This window comes from Odocoileus virginianus, chromosome 4, assembly GCF_023699985.2.
Source record: "Odocoileus virginianus isolate 20LAN1187 ecotype Illinois chromosome 4, Ovbor_1.2, whole genome shotgun sequence".
Lineage (NCBI taxonomy): Eukaryota > Metazoa > Chordata > Mammalia > Artiodactyla > Cervidae > Odocoileus > Odocoileus virginianus.
This window is the reverse complement of record NC_069677.1, coordinates 77,422,602-77,438,603: the sequence shown is the minus strand read 5'-3', so window position 1 is coordinate 77,438,603 and position 16,002 is coordinate 77,422,602. Positions and strand designations below refer to the sequence as shown.

The 16,002-nt window shown below is 43.9% G+C and overlaps 1 protein-coding gene across 6 annotated transcripts in view; it reads left to right on the top strand.

Moving 5' to 3' along the window:
* Nucleotides 1-8,986, top strand: part of LCA5L (lebercilin LCA5 like) — a 39,923-nt gene extending 30,937 nt beyond the window's left edge. For all 6 annotated transcript variants that reach the window (XM_020898888.2, XM_020898887.2, XM_020898889.2 and 3 more), the window contains 4 exons: nucleotides 950-1,034; nucleotides 4,017-4,123; nucleotides 4,290-4,407; nucleotides 8,056-8,986. In XM_020898888.2, the coding sequence (XP_020754547.2) occupies nucleotides 950-1,034; nucleotides 4,017-4,123; nucleotides 4,290-4,407; nucleotides 8,056-8,786 (1,041 nt within the window). In that variant the 3' untranslated portion in view covers nucleotides 8,787-8,986. The remainder of the gene's footprint in view (nucleotides 1-949; nucleotides 1,035-4,016; nucleotides 4,124-4,289; nucleotides 4,408-8,055) is intronic.
* Nucleotides 8,987-16,002: the final 7,016 nt, after the last annotated feature.

Here is a 16,002-nt window from a genome sequence, read left to right as displayed (position 1 = left end):
ACAAACTTGTGGTTAGCAATGGGAAGGGCGAGGTAGAGGGGTACTATAGGGGTAGGAAAGTAAAAGGTTCAAGCTATTAGATATAAACTAAGCTACAGGGAAATACAGTACAATATGGGGAATATAGCCAATATTTTACAATAAGGAGTGTAACCTTTAAAACTTGTGATCACTATGCTACACCTGTAACTTATATAATATTATACATCAACCGTACTTCAATTTTTCTCAGCAAACCAGGGTGTCAAACCTTCTGTGTTGCCAAGACTTAAAAAGTCAGCGCTGAAATCTCAAGCTAAAGAGCAGTGTTTTTGTTCCAGGCCCCACCCACCCTGTGCTGGCTGTGCAGAGAGAAGTTTCTGTGATGAGGACAGTGTTCTCTCGCTCACTGTCCAGCCCTGTGGTCACCACTCACACGCAGGACTGAGCACCCACAACACAGTCATGTGACTCTGAGAACTGAGTATTTTTAATTCTACTCAATCCAAGGAACAACACGGCTAGTGGCCACTGCACTGCACCACAAAGAACAGTAAACTTCTTGGCGCAGACCCAGGGAACAGAAAAAAATACTGTGAAAGAATTTGGCCTGCAAACTCTTCAAAATATTGTCTGAGTCACAATGGTTTATCACACTGTTTAAAAGCTAGTGCTTTTGGGGGACTTCCCTGGTGGTCCAGTAGCTAAGACTCCCCAAAGCAAGGGACCCAGGTTTAATCCCCAGTCAGGGAACAAGATCCCACATGCCACAACTAAGACCCAGCATGGCCAAAATAAATAAATATTTTTTAAAAATATTTTTTATGTTGGGAATGATATACGATGATATGGCCAATTTTTGTTTCTGCTGGAGCTTACCAAGCTCCTCACATTAAATAGTTTTTTACAGGAAATGAAGGTTGATAAAAGTAAACACTTATAGAAATATTTGTATTGTGGTTCTTTATAGGAGAAGGATCGAGAGCTTGAAATTAGAAACATCTATACTAACCGGATACTCAGAAATTTACACGACAAAGAAGATTATCCAAAAGGTAAAGTGTGTTTCAATTATTTTTGCTTGAAATCTGTTTTAAAGTATGTAGTCAAATTTCCCTAACTAATATCAAGATAATGGACATTTTTTTAATTAATTTATTTATTTTAATTGGAGGCTAATTATAATATTGTAGTGGTTTTTGCCATACATTCACATGAATCAGCCATGGGTGTACATGTGTCCCCTCCCTATCCTGAACCCCCCTCCCACCTCCCCCTCATCCCATCCCTCAGGGTCGTCCCAGTGCACCAGCCCTGAGCACCCTGTCTCATGCGTCAAACCTGGACTGGTGATCTGTTTCACATATGGTAATATACATGTTTCAATGGTATTCTCTCAAATCATCCCACCCTCACCTTCTCCCACAGAGTCCAAAAGTCTATTTTTTAAAAAATCATTTTATTAGGCACTGAAACATAATATAGAATAATGAAACTGCCACATGGTTGAAACAGCTAGAAGAAAACAGAAATGCATTCCTTCTCCCCATCATCGGCTCAGTCCTTTTTGTCCTCACTTGGGTGAATGAGAGGATAACTTTCAGTTTGATGCAAAATGTCCGCCAAATACTGAACTTTCTAGGTAGATCTGTCATCCAGTGTGTGGATTTTTTGTTTTGTTTTGTTTTTTGTTTGGTTTTTTTTTTTTTTTTTTGGCAGAACCTCATGGCATGCAAGATCCTAGTTCCCAGACCAGAAATGGAACCCACACCCCCTGCAATAGAAGTACCAAGTCCTAACCACTCACTGGACCACCAGGGAAGACCCTGTGTAGATTTTTAAGGTTAACTTTATTTAGGTACCTTTGGTTCAGATGGTAAAAAATCTGCCTGCAATGCAGGAGACCAGAGTTTGACCCCTGGGTTGGGAATGGCAACCCACTACAGTATTATTGCCTGGAGAATTTCATGGACAGAGGAGCCTGGCAAGTACAGCCCTTGGGTTGCAAAGAGTGGGACACGACTGAGCAACTAACACTCTCACCTCAATACAGTGGGTTTCCTGGGTTGCTCAGTGGTAAATCCACCTGCCAGTGCAAGAGACAAAGGAGAGGCAGGTTCCATCCCTGGGTCAGGAAGATCCCCTGGAGAAGGAAATGGCAAACCCACTCCAGTATTCTTGCCTGGGAAATCCCATGGACAGAGGAGCCTGGCAGGCTACAGTTCATGGGGTCGCTAAGAGTCAGACACGACTGGGTATGCATACACCTCAATGCAGTGCACCCACTGTAAGTGTGCAGTCCAGTGGGTTTTGGCACGTGCTTATACCCATGTAGCCACCACCTCTGTATAGATGCAGAATGTGGCCATCTCCTCAGGAGGTGCCCTTGCCCCTGGCAGTCAGGTGAGGGACCCTCCAGCCCCAGCCCAAAGCCGCCTCTGACCTCCCCTCAGCCACAGTTGCTCAGTTTGCCTGTTCTACAGACTCACAAGTGGGATTACACAGCAGGTCCTCTTTTGTAGCTGTCTTCTCTTGTTCAGCAGAGTGTGTTTGAGACTCATCTGTGTTGTGCTATTATCATTAGTTTGTACCTTTCTTTTTTTTTTCCATTTATTTTTATTAGTTGGAGGCTAATTACTTTACATCATTACAGTAGTTTTTGTTATACATTGAAATGAATTAGCCATGGATTTACATGTATTCCCCATCCCAGTCCCCCCTCCCACCTCCCTCTCCACCCAATTCCTCTGGGTCTTCCCAGTGCACCAGGCCCGAGCACTTGTCTCATGCATCCAACCTGGGCTGGTGATCTGTTTCACCCTAGATAATATACATGTTTCAATGCTGTTCTCTTGAAACATCCCACCCTCGCCTTCTCCCAGAGTCCACAAGTCTGTTCTATACATCTGAGTCTCTTTTTCTGTTTTGCATATAGGGTTATGATTACCATCTTTGTACCTTTCTATTGCTGTGTTGTGTTTGTGTTTAGTCGTTCAGTTGTGTCCAACCCTTTGTGACCCCGTGGACTGTATGTAGCCCGCCAGGCTCCTCTGTCCATGAGATTTCCCAGGCAAGAATACCGAAGTGGGTTGCCATTCCTTTTTCCAGGGGATCAGTAGTACCTTTGCCTTCAAAACAGGGCTGTACTTACTCACTCCCCTCCCCACCCCACCCCAGACAGACAAGACCGTCCAGCAAGATTCTGCTAAGAAGAGGGTGAAACAGATCACCAGCCCAGGTTGGGTGCATGAGACAAGTGCTCGGGCCTGGTGCACTGGGAAGACCCAGAGGGATGGGGTGGAGAGGGAGGTGGGAGGGGGAACCGGGATGGGGAATACATGTAAATCCATGGCTAATTCATTTCAATGTATGACAAAAACTACTGTAATGATGTAAAGTAATTAGCCTCCAACTAATAAAAATAAATGGAAAAAAAAAAGAAGAGGAACAACAGAAAGACCTCTTATTTTGCTAGAAGAAGTAACTATGTGTTTACTTTCCAAGGCAACAATCTCTTTGCTTTTGGTTTATAATCCAGAATAACAGACAGCAGAGATGATAATCAAACATGGGGTTATTTAAATAGGATAAAACCTCCGAGGAAAGTGGCTACCAGATTTAGAAGTCATGAACTTTAGCGTGGGCGATCTAACCATTGATAACCAAGAGCTCTGATGCAGGAGACATGGTGGCGCCCCTCTCACAACTGCAGAACTATGCTTCTGAACCCCTCCTGCCAGCCGGGGCCGCTGTGTCCACCCAGAGCAATGCCCACCCATCCTTGTGCCTGCTTGTCTGGGTACCACTGCGATACCCACGACTTCTGCAGCCCAAAACGGCACAAAAGTGCTGACGTGGCAGAGGAGAAAGTGAAACTGGCAGATGTTTGATATTTACTGAACATCTTAGAAACTGTCTAGTATACTTTGTTTTATTATTACATTACCAACTTCAGTTGTTATTTTCTATTTAAAATCAACATTGCTTCCAAATGCAAGTTATGCTTCTTACACATAATGAATGTAACTGTTCTGTAGTTTCTTCAACAAAGTCAGTACAAGCAGACAGGAAAAGTTTTCCATTTCCAAGTATGCGACACCAGGAAACCCAAAAATCGGAAGATGTTCCATCTTGGACAACTAAGGTACAGCAAATTTGAATTCTTGAGGTGTCTAATTAAATGTACTTTTGCAAATATAGGCTCTACACACTTGTTCTATACAAAAAGTAGTTGTTTTCATTAAATAAAACACAATTTAAAATTATCTCTACCACCAAAAATCATTTTTTGCCACTTTTCTAAATTATAGAGCAAAAAGACAACAGGAAACAATGGTCATAAAGAAAAATCTATTGAAATAATCCATGCAATTACTCCCTGTGTCAGCAAACTACGAAACCAAGAGGATTCCAAGAGAAAATATGAAGGTAATTTTAACAACTGGTAAAAGTCTCGTTTACACTTGTTTTTTTAAGTTGTAAGTACTGTGTGTGTGTTTAAAAGTATACATAAAACAGATGTGTTCAGTTGAGAGAACTGTTATAAAATAAACACCTGTGTAGCCACTACCTTGTTTAAGAAACAGAACATAAGCATCCCCCAGGACACCCTGTGGGCCCTTCATAACCATAACACTCTTGCCCTGCCCCATCACCACCACCAAAAGCAACCTCGATATTCCATTTTCTGCCACAGCTCCCAAACCTGTGTGTATCCTAAACAACATATTCAGTTTTGAAAAACTGAGTCTCAAACCCAAACCCAGCTGAATTAAGGGAAGCACCGCCCCTAAAGATTCCAGAGCAGGCAGGCCGGACACAGACTGGCTGCAGCTTCCCTGAGGGCACAGGGCCTGGCCAGGGTCAAGGTCACTCACAGTCCTGGGGGATGGGGACCCGTAAGAGCCAGACACGTGGCAGGGCTGCTCTGCTGGTGCAGGAAGAGGCCCCGTGCACTGGGCCCTGGAGCATTCTCGGCCCACCCAGGCTGCAGACACCACAGGGGGAGGGACACCGCCCCCAGGCCACGGCCAGCCAGTATGGACCAAGGACGCTAGAGGCTGGGGGGTTAGCTGGCAGAGTCTCAGTGACGCCAGCCCTTAAGGCCGAAGCCCTTGGCCTCGGGCCTGGTGCCCTTTGCCTCTATGGTCCGGGGGCTCCCCTCACCCTTCCTGCTGGTTCCTGCCCCGTTCCCCACCAGGTCTCCGTGACGCCCCTGTGTCCTCCTGTAATGAATGCCATCCTGGACTGGGAGCACAAACTCTACTGGCTTCTTGAGAAACAGGTGCACGTAAGGCAAATCCATGCGCTTTTCCCTGGGGATGTCATGGTTCTACCCTAGACTTGGTTAGTAATGGACTGGAAAGAAAACTCTAGGCTGAAGATCATTTTCCCGCAGAATGGTGAAGACACTCCCCCATTGTTTCCATGTTAAATTATTGATATAGGGGCATCCGGGTGACCCTCCACCCAGCTGGGCAAGCACAACCCCCAGGAAAGAGCAGCCATGGGGAGGAGCCCTCAGGGGGCCCTCAGGGCCTCGGGCAGTGGGCCTGGAGAGGCCACATCTTAGCTGTGGGGTCCAAGTGGCTTGATTTTCTTTTGGTAATGTTTATTTATTTGGCATGCCAAGTCTTAGTTGCAATATGTCCAACTCTTTGTGACTCCAGTGGACTGTAGCCTACCAGGCTCCTCTGTCCATAGGATTCTCCAGGCAAGAATACTGCAGCGGGTTGCCATTTCCTTCTCTAGGGGATCTTTCTGACCCAGGGATTGAACCTTGGTCTCCTGCTCTGCAAGCAGATTCTGAGCCACCAGGAAAGTTTTATTTTCTTTTTGTAATGTTTATTTATTTGGCTGTGCTGGGTCTTATTTGCGGCATGTAGGATCTAGTTTCCTGACCAGGAATCAAACCCAGGCCCCCTGCATTGGGAGTGTAGAGTCTTAGCCACTGGACCACCAGGGAAGTCCCCAAATGACCTTAGAATGAAGTTTAAACAACCCCCGGGTCGGGCTGAACCCCCTGGAAAGCCACTGCTCCAATGCAGTAAATACTGATTCTGTTTACATTTTCCCCCTGTTTTTTAGTTCATTTTGGTAATGGCTCAGAAGATAAAGTATCCGCCTGTAATGCAGGAGACATGAGTTCAGTCTCTGGGTCAGGAAGATCCCCTGGAGAAGGAAATGGTAACCCAGTCCAGTATTCTTGCCTGGAGAATCCCATGGACAGAGGAGCCTGGTGGGCTACAGTCCATGGGGTCGCAAAGAGTCAGACACCACTGAACAACTAACATACACACATATTGTCCTAGAAAGTTTCTTCATTTGCTTGACAAATATTTTCTGAGCATATACTGTGTGTCTGGGACTGCTCCAAACACGGGGAAAATGCCGCACCCTAGGGATCCTGTGGCCTTGGGGAGATCTGCAGTGAGGGAGGGCGATGGGTACGAAAAAGAGGGTCCAGACTAAGGAGGGGGGTAGGGAGGGGCTGGGGTGGAGGGGAGGATGAGGTTGAGTCCAGACAGCTCAGGAGGAGAGACCAGTAAGGATATGACCTACTCCTGGCACAGAATATCCCCGGGACGCCAGGGCCAGAGGAGGGGTCATACAAGGGCTGTGGCCTCCAGAAAGGTCCCCTGGAGCTGGAACCAGCTGGAGCAGAGGAGGGAGCAGACCCACTTCTGGGGCCAGGGGGGCCAGGCGGGCCAGGGGAGGCAGTGGAAGACAAGCACGTGCCCCCCATGGTCTCAAATGTTAACCTTCTCATCAAGGGTTACAGGGCATAATATTAACAGTTATTTAGAAGTAATTATATGTTTGACTGGCTTCTAGGCTCACCATTAATTCTTGAAACATACTAATTTCTCCTGCTAGTATTTTTTTTTCATTTTCCTAGAGTGTAGGTAAATTATTTTATTCAAGAATTTATTCACATGAGAAAACATTTCAACTCTCTGCATACCCGACTGTGTCCCCATTCCCCCTCACAAATGATGGCCTCGCTGAGTGTCTGGTAGGGAGTCATGCTGTTTCCTCAGAACCCACGCAGGTCTGGTCCTAGGACTGCATACATGGCTTCCTGGGTGCCTGGGGATGAAGCAGCAAAGGAAAGAGCATCTCTACGCCCGAAAGTGTTCTGCAGTTGTCTCTTCTGTCAGCACACGCTGCCTTCTCATTCTCTGTAATTACTGCCCAGATTGCACAGCCACATGCATTCTTGGGGGCTTCCCAGGTGGCACTAATGGTAAAGAACCTGTCTGCCAATGTTAACACAGGAAACATAAGAGACTGGGCTCGGTCCCTGGGTCGGGAGCATCCCCCGGAGTAGGAAATGGCAACCCACTTCAGCATTCTTTCCTGGAAAATCCCATGGATGGAGGAGCCTGGGGGGGCTACAGTTCATGGGGTCCTAAAGAGTTAGACATGACTGAAGCAACTTAGCATGCATGCACTTGCTCTATTGATTCAACCAGGACTCCTTTCAAAGATATTCCAGATGTTTCACTCTTACTAAATCAGGCTACAGTGAACATCCTTGGACACACTTTTGTATATTTTGGTAGGATTTGGTTCCTTTAGAAGGGAAGTTGTTGGGTCTAAGGGCATGCTCACCTAACATTTTGATAGGGACTTCCAAATTGCCATCCAAACTACCTACCAGCTTACTCACCCACAAATGGGGAACAAAAGTTTCCATTTCCCCATATTCTCACCAGTTCTGAAACTTACTTGCCAATTGGATGGGTGAAAAATACTCTCATTGTTTTTTAATTGGCACAACCTAGCTGGTGATGTTGAACATCTGTTAATAATATATTGGCAAAGTTTATGAACATCGTTTTCTTTTGGCTTCATAATTTTCACTTATCTGGTATGTTCTACAAAAGTATAACATATCAGACTTGCTAATAGCATCTTTCCCTGGATTCTAGGGTTGTATGCATTACTTTTCTTTCCTTTTTGTCATTTTAATGTGCTTGTCAGGAGGTGTAAATAAGTGTGCTCAACATGCCATCTTGAAACAGAAATCTATTAATTTTAAAGATCAATAAATTGACTATTTTTCTACTACAGATTTAGCCAAGGAAGAACAAAATTTGGAAGCACAACCATCTCTGAAGAATACTGGACAACAGAGAGAGAGAACAGAAAATCAAGAAAAGAAGGCCACTTTAGTGAAAGAAGAACAGGAACTACCACCAAAAAGAATTCAAGTAATCCATCCCAAAGGGGAAGGTGGTCAGGAAGATGATACAGAAAAAGACAAGTTTAAAAGAAGTCCAGAAATCAGTGACATGGGTGATATGCCAGATAAAAATGCTGCTCCAAATATCAAAATACCCTTCAGACAAAGAAAGCATTATTCATTCACAGAAGCCATCGAAAACCTGCATCACGGGCTTCCTGCCTCAGGCGGGCTGGCCAATGCTGGCAGCATGAGGCACACTCATAGCACAGGCAAGCACCACAGCCACTCGGAAGAAATGAAGCCGGAGCATCCTGCCATCGCCTACGAACCCTCCTTCGCTAAATCTTCCAGAACAAACGCAAAAGACAAAACTTTCAGGGAGAAGAAAAGCCATCTAATGGAGGAACTCTTTGGGTCAGGCTATGTCTTAAAAAGCAACCAAACAAGTACTACTGTTATGAAAGAGCCTGAGGAGACTTTGCAGGCTATGAAGATGCATCATCTACCCGCTAGCCAGGCGTCTGCCAGCAATGCTTTTGGAGATTCTAGAGTAACTGTAGTAAATTCTATTAAGTCATCTTCACCCACAGAAGGAAAGAGAAAGATAATTATTTAAATATAATCAGTATCCTAACCCATTCTGGATTTATGTGCCTTTAGTCTTATAATTTTAATGTGTGTGTTTTCAATACTTAAACTGATTTTAAAAAATTAAGGTTTTGTTTTATTGCTAATCTGATTTCAAAAGTTCATTGTATATTAGCCAATGACAACATTTCAAATACAAAATTACATCTTTTTTTCCTACAACTGAAACATGTCCACTATCTTTTGGAAGACTGACTCATTATATTATTTCAATATTCTATGCGGCTCCATAGCTAATAAGTCTAAGTTAGTCAACCCAAAACATACACATTTCATACCTGTCAGAACCTTATCAGGAATCAGACTACATTGTAACTTAAAAACATGGAAGCAGCTCTGAAAGAGAATATAAGAAGTCTCTCTTTTTTTTTTTTTTTTAAAGAAAAGACAAAAAAGCACATTGATTACCAAGTTTGGTTTTATGAAAATTATTTTTGAGCATCTCTTATTCAGGTAAACTGGGTATCCAATATCCTGCCCTGGTTGTTAACACTTTCCTCAAGTATACCCAAGAGTCCATATTTTTTATTTATATGTGTTGAATATCTGTAACTTGACCCTTTTTCTATCAATCTTGTTTAAAAACAGTATATTATAATTGGTGTCCACTGGGTTAGCTGCTCAGTCCTAATGACTATATTCATTATACTTAGAATATTTTATTTATTTATTTTTTTGTGTGTGTGTAATAAAGTTTTATTAAAGTATAAAGGAGATAAAGCTTCTGACATAGACATCAGAAGGGGGCAGAAAGAGTACCCAGAATATTTTATATTAGGACTGTACAGAAGAGACTATACTCCCAATGTTAATCAATTAACTTACCTTCATTTATGTATCAGTTCAGTTCAGTTCATTTCAGTCACTCAGACCTGTCCGACTCTTTGTGACCCCACGGACTGCAGCACACCGGCCTCCCTGTCCATCACCAACTCCCAGAGTTTACTCAAACTCATGTCCATTGAGTCGGTGATGCCACCCAACCATCTCATCCTCTGTCATCTCCTTCGCCTCCTGCCTTCAATCTTTCCCATTATTAGGGTCGTTTCCAATGAGTCAGTTTTTTGCATCAGGTGTCCAAAGGGCTGGAGTTTGAGCTTCAACATCAGTCCTTCCAATGAATAGTCAGGACTGATTTCCTTTAGGATGGACTGGTTGGATCCTTGCAGTCCAAGGGACTCTCAAGAGTCTTCTCCAACACCACAGTTCAAAAGCATCAGTTCTTCAGCACTCAGCTTTCTTTACAGTCCAACTCTCACATCCATACATGACTACTGGAAAAACCATAGCCTTGACTAGACAGACCTTAGTTGGCAAAGTAAAGCATGTACAGGGTAGCTTATTTATAATTTAGACCATATTATTTCCAAATATGTTTATGGGTTGGTGTGTAATATTGTTGACTTAAGACTGTAGTCGATCTAAGAAATGTTAAACTTCATTCAAGCCAAGCTGAGGATTAAAACCTGTAGACAACCTTTCAGAAAGCTCTAGGACTGTTCTACCCACTAAAGGTCAAAATGCAGTTATGTAAGTTTTGTGCAGTTATGTAAGTTATGTAAGTTTTTGAGACAAAGGCTTATCTATCAAAGGGTTATCTACTGTTGCTAGTTTACACAATCCAGATCTGCACGTACAGACAGTGAATCACCATGACCTTGTAACATCAAGAAGGGAGGTTATCTTCCTGAGCAGTGGCAATCCTTCCTGAGATTAAGAAGGAATGTTATCTCCTAAGGAGGTCTGGTTAATGTAGACGCACAACAGACACCAAAGGGGAGAGAGAAGGCCCAATTGGGCAGAGGAAATGTTTATGTTTAAAGTCTCACCATAAAATATGAGTTTTATTTCATTAATAGCAACACCCTTTTGAAAACTGGGAATAGCCAAATAAATTTTCCAAAGGAAACAGAAGTCATGGTTGGAAAAGAACTATATTTAAAACCAAAGATGAGATAAATACTAGAATTGGCATAAGCTTTGATCTTTATGAAAATCATAGGGGGGAATAAAAAAAAGATAAGGGGAGAGAGGGAGGTAGGAGAGTTAGAATTCTCAGAGGCTTCTAGAGGGGGAGACACACTAATGCACATGACATTATACAACTGCTCAGCTCTACATTCTGGAGAAATGTACTAAAAGGATTCTTAGAAATGGTTGTAGTGGTGGTGTTCATGCGCTAAGCTGTATCCAACTCTCTACAACCCCATGGACTGCAGCACACCAGCCTTCCCTGTCCTTCACCATCTCCCAAAGTTTGCTCAAACTCAGGTCCATTGAGTTGATAATGCCAGCCAACCATCTAATCCTCTGTCATTCCCTTCTCCTGCCTTCAATCTTTCCCAGCATCAGGGTCTTTTCCAATGAGTCAACTCTTTGAATCAGGTGGCCAAAGTATTCAAGCTTCAGCTTCAGCATCAGTCCTTCAAATGAATATGCAGGACTGAATGAAATGGTGTACAGAGTAATATTACAATATTCCAACACCTACTCCTGCTTTATAGCAGATAGAGAATTTCAGGGGAATATTTTCTTAGGCCTACCCACAATAGAAGCACAAATTGTAACATTAAATCAGAGCAATCTAAAAGAGCCTCTGTAGGGAATATTTTAAAATATAATCTAATATAAACTAAGATAGTTATTTTCAGGTCATCTTATTTTAAAAATTATAGGTGTAGGAAGTTAGAGTAATAAAGTAAAATGCTAAATTTTTATTTCTGAGGAATGAGATTGTGGCCAATTTTTAAATTTATTCTTGGCTTTTTTTTAACTGTGATTTTCTATAATGAACACAATTTTGTAAACAAGAGGAAAAAAGGTTTCAAAATAAAAACAAGAGAGCCATTTCATGTAGCCTGGTATACAAGGTCCTCTGGCTCTCCTGCTGTAAAAAGGCTAAAAATGCCATTGTAACTATATAAACATGTTTCCTGATCAGTTGTTGAGCGGGTAAACACTCAGGAAAGTGGGCAGGCAGGAAGCAGGGCTCTGAAGTCAGCTTCCGCCTGACAGGTTGTCGACTGGAAAAAAAAAAAAAAGCACAACGTAAGCGTTGAGAGTTATGCTTTATTCCACAGACAAAACTGAGGACCTAAGCCTGGGACTCGTCATCCCAGGCCATTCTGAGGGGCTGCTCTGAAAAGGCAAGCAAGGTGGGAAGCCAGGATATATAGGAGTTTTCACAACAAAGACTAGGTAGTCAGAACATCAAAAGATGACTATTCAAGAAAACCAGGCATCTCAAGTTAAGGAATTTAGTGCACCTACATATGGGAAGATGCAAGAATCTGGGCTCACTGAAATCATTCCTTTGATGCACACTTGTTCTGAGGCCAGGATCCTGTGTTTCTTCACATGCTGAGTCTCCTCAGGGTGCACGGTTAGGGGCAGCTGCAGCAGTTGACCACTAGATGGCGGGCATCCCGTTCCACCGGCGCTCACCTTGGGGAGGCTGAAACACCGTGGCTGCAGCGTCCTCTATTAATTGATATGGCAGGGGCATTTCTAGTTCACGGGGCATTTGATAAGTATCCAAAAAGCCTCCAGGATAAAACCCAGAGGACAAAACCAGCCCAAGGAGGAGCCTCAGAGGAGTTCCCTCCCACCTAAGGGGACATCCAGCCTCCATGAGCTCCCAAACTGTCTTAAACTCTGAAACTCTGTAACCGTAATCAGCATTCATCCTCAGGAGAGCCTGAATTGGGTGGTTGCTGTTCAGTCACCAAGTCGTGTCCTAACCTTTGCAACCCCATGGACTGCAGCCTGCAGGCTTCTCTGTCCCTCACCATCTCCCAGAGTTTGCCCAAGTTCATGTCCAATGAATCAGTGATGCCATCCAACCACCTCATTGCCTGTTGCCCTCTTCTCCTTCTGCCTTCAATCTTTCCCAGCATCAGGGTCTTTTCTGATGAGTCAGCTTTTCCCACCAGGTGGCCAAAGTACTGGAGCTTCAGTTTCAGCATCAGCCCTTCCTAAGAGTATTCAGGGTTGATTTCCTTTAAGACTGACTGGTTTGATCTTGCAGTCCATGAGACTCTCAAGAGTCTTCTCCAGCACCACAGTTCAAAAGCATCAATTCTTCAGCACTCTGCCTTCTTTATTGTTCAACTCTCACATCCATACATGACTAATAGAAAGACCATAGCCTTAACTATATGGTTACCCAGTATTTGTAATCTAAAGTTTAAAGTGATCAAGGCAAGTGGTACTCCCAGGGCAGTAGAGATACAAACCCTCTCTGGAAGAAGCTAGCTTTGATCCAGGCCTCAAGAAATTCCCAAGAGAGGTAAGAGAAAGACACGAGAAAACAAAGTGCTAAGAGAAGCAACAGGAACAATAGATACTGGGGTCAGCTCTGCAAGTTATTAACATGTTCGTGTTATTACCACTGTGGACAAAGAATGTCATCTGCCATTTCAGTAAACAAAGGATGCTGGGGCCAGAAAACCATCAGCCACTGCAGCTGCCCCTGATGGCCGAGGGAAATTCGGGATGGAGAAAAACAGGATACAGGCCCTGGATAATAAACATGTATATCAAAGGAAATATTTCAGTAAGCCTAGACATCTCAGGGCATGGCTACATTCCAATAAAGTAAACACACTCAGCCTATAGGCCAAGTCCAGCTGCTGCCTGATTTTGCAAATAGTGTTTTGTGAACCCTGTCCTAACAGATAAACTTCAGGCAGGAGAAAACTCACTTGAGATGTTTAAAAGGTCTCATATGCAAGAGAGTAGTAAATGTGTAATTTTAAGTGACTTACTGCTTTTAAAAATTTTGTTATTTATTTTCATTTGTGCTGGGTCTTCACTGCTGAACAGGCCTTTCTCTAATTGTGTCAAGTGGGGACTACTCCCCAGTTGCGGCTCATGGGTTTCTCATTTCAGTGGCTTCCTTTGCTGCTGAGCACAGGTTCCAGGGCATGTGGGCCCAGCAGTTGTGGTTCCTGGGGTCCAGAGCACAGGCTCAGTAGTTGTGGCACAGGTTTAGTTGCTCCGCAGCATGTGGGCTCTTCCCAGAACCGTGTCTCTTGCATTTGCAGATGGATTCTTTACTACCAACCCTCCAGGGAAGCTCTGACATAACTGTTTTTTATTTAACTTTTTATTTTGTATTGGGAAATAGCCAGTTAACCATGTTGTGACAGTTTCAGGTGGGCAACAAAGGGACTCAGCCATACATATACATGTATCCATTCTCCCCCAAACTCCCCTCCCATCCAGGCTGCCACATAACATTGAGCAGAGTTCCCTGTGCTATACAGTAGGATGAACAAGTTAAGGAATTTAGTTTTATATAATTGATCCCTCATGGACTTGCAAAAAAGTAAGATGCAGCTGAAGTATCCTGTATCTATCACATAAGTTGATAACAAGCATAGCATACACACTGGGAGGAAAGGACTGGAGTTAAAGTGTTGTGAGTCTTGCACTGCTGATGAGGAGTTAGCAGTCACTTTAAGCACTGATAAATTTTCTAGTGTAAGCACTAAAGCAAAAGTCAAGTGACTTCAAAAACATGTGGGAGAGACAGATGTGAAAAACAGAAGGTAATCGTGAGATTAAACAGAGAACATGTAATGGTCTCTGCCCCTGGTTCTGGCACAAGGCTCCTGAAACCCTGGCGATTCCAATAATGAGACCACCAGGGGCATCTTTTGTTCTGGTATTTGGTCCTTGACTCCAGCTCCTGGCATTGAGCTCCAAAAGCCCCTGCCATTTCCTGGGTGATGGGAGGGTCTTTTGTCCTATGAATTGACTCTGGGTGGCTCCTGAGTGGGGGCTGTTCACCACGAAGACTGAGCCATGGCTGGAAGCTTGGACTGTGTCAGCCGTGCATTCCACTGTCTTGAGTGGGGAGGGGCTGAAATGGAGTTAATGACAATCATGCCTACATGATGAAGCCTCCATAAAATCCCAACAGTACAGAGCTGGGGAGCTTCTGGATTGGTGACCCCATGAAGATTTGGGGAGACTGGCATGCCCGGAGAAGGCACGAAGCCCCTGCCCTATGAATTCATTCCTCTTGATGTTCATTGGGGTTCTTTATCCCATCCTTTATAATAAAACTGGTAATAAACTAGTAAATGTACATCATTTTGCAGACAAAGGTCTGTATAGTCAAAGCTATAGATTTTCCAGTAGTCATGTATGGATCTAAGAGCTGGACCATAAAGAAGGCAAGAGTGCTGAAAAATTGATGCCTTCAAACTGGTGCTGGAGAAGACTCTTGAGAGTCCTTTGGACTGCAAGGAGATCCAACCAGTCAATCCTAAAGGAAATCAACCCTGAATACTCATTGAGAGGACTGATGCTGAAGCTGAAGCTCCAACACTTTGGCCACTTGATGCCAAGAGCCGACTCACTGGAAAAGTCCCTGCAAAGATAGGTGGGAGGAGAAGGGGAAGACAGAGGATGAGACGGTTGGATGGCATCACCGACTCACTGGACATGAGTTTGAGCACACTCTGGGAGGTGGTGAAGGACAGGGAAGCCTGGGGTGCTGCAATCCATGGGGTCACAAAGAGTCGGACATGACTCAGCAACTGAACAGCAAAACAGTTGAGTACGTGGGTTTCCTGAGTTCTGTGAGCAGCTCTAGCAAATTAATCAAATTGCAGTTGCTGAGGAGAGGGCTGTGGGAACCTCTGATATTTAACTGGTCGGTCAGAAGCACTGGTGACAACCTGAACTTGGGATTGGCATCTGAAGTGGAGGAAGGGGAGGGGGCAGTGTTATGGTACTGAGACAACCTGTGGCATCTGACACCATCTCCAGGTAAAGTTTGTCAGAACTGAGTTAACTAACTTGTTGGACACCAAGCTGGTGTCCCAGAGTTGCTTGTTATGCGGTGTGAACTTAAAAAATATTCACAGCCTAAGTTAAGAGTTATGTTTTATTCATCGAGAATTTTTAAGACTTTAAACCCAGGAGGCAGCACCTCAAGTAGCCCTGAGAGAATTGCTCCAAGGAGGCAAGGGGAGAAGCCAGTTATATAGACGTTTTGCAACAAAGGACAGGCAGTCTGAACATCAGGCTTCCCCCAATGGCTCAGCAGTAAAGAATCAGCCTGCAATGCAGGAGATGCAGGTTTGATCCCTGGGTCAGGAAGATCTCCTGTACGAGGGTATGGCAACCCACTCCAGGATTCTTGCCTGGATAATCCCATGGACAGATAAGCC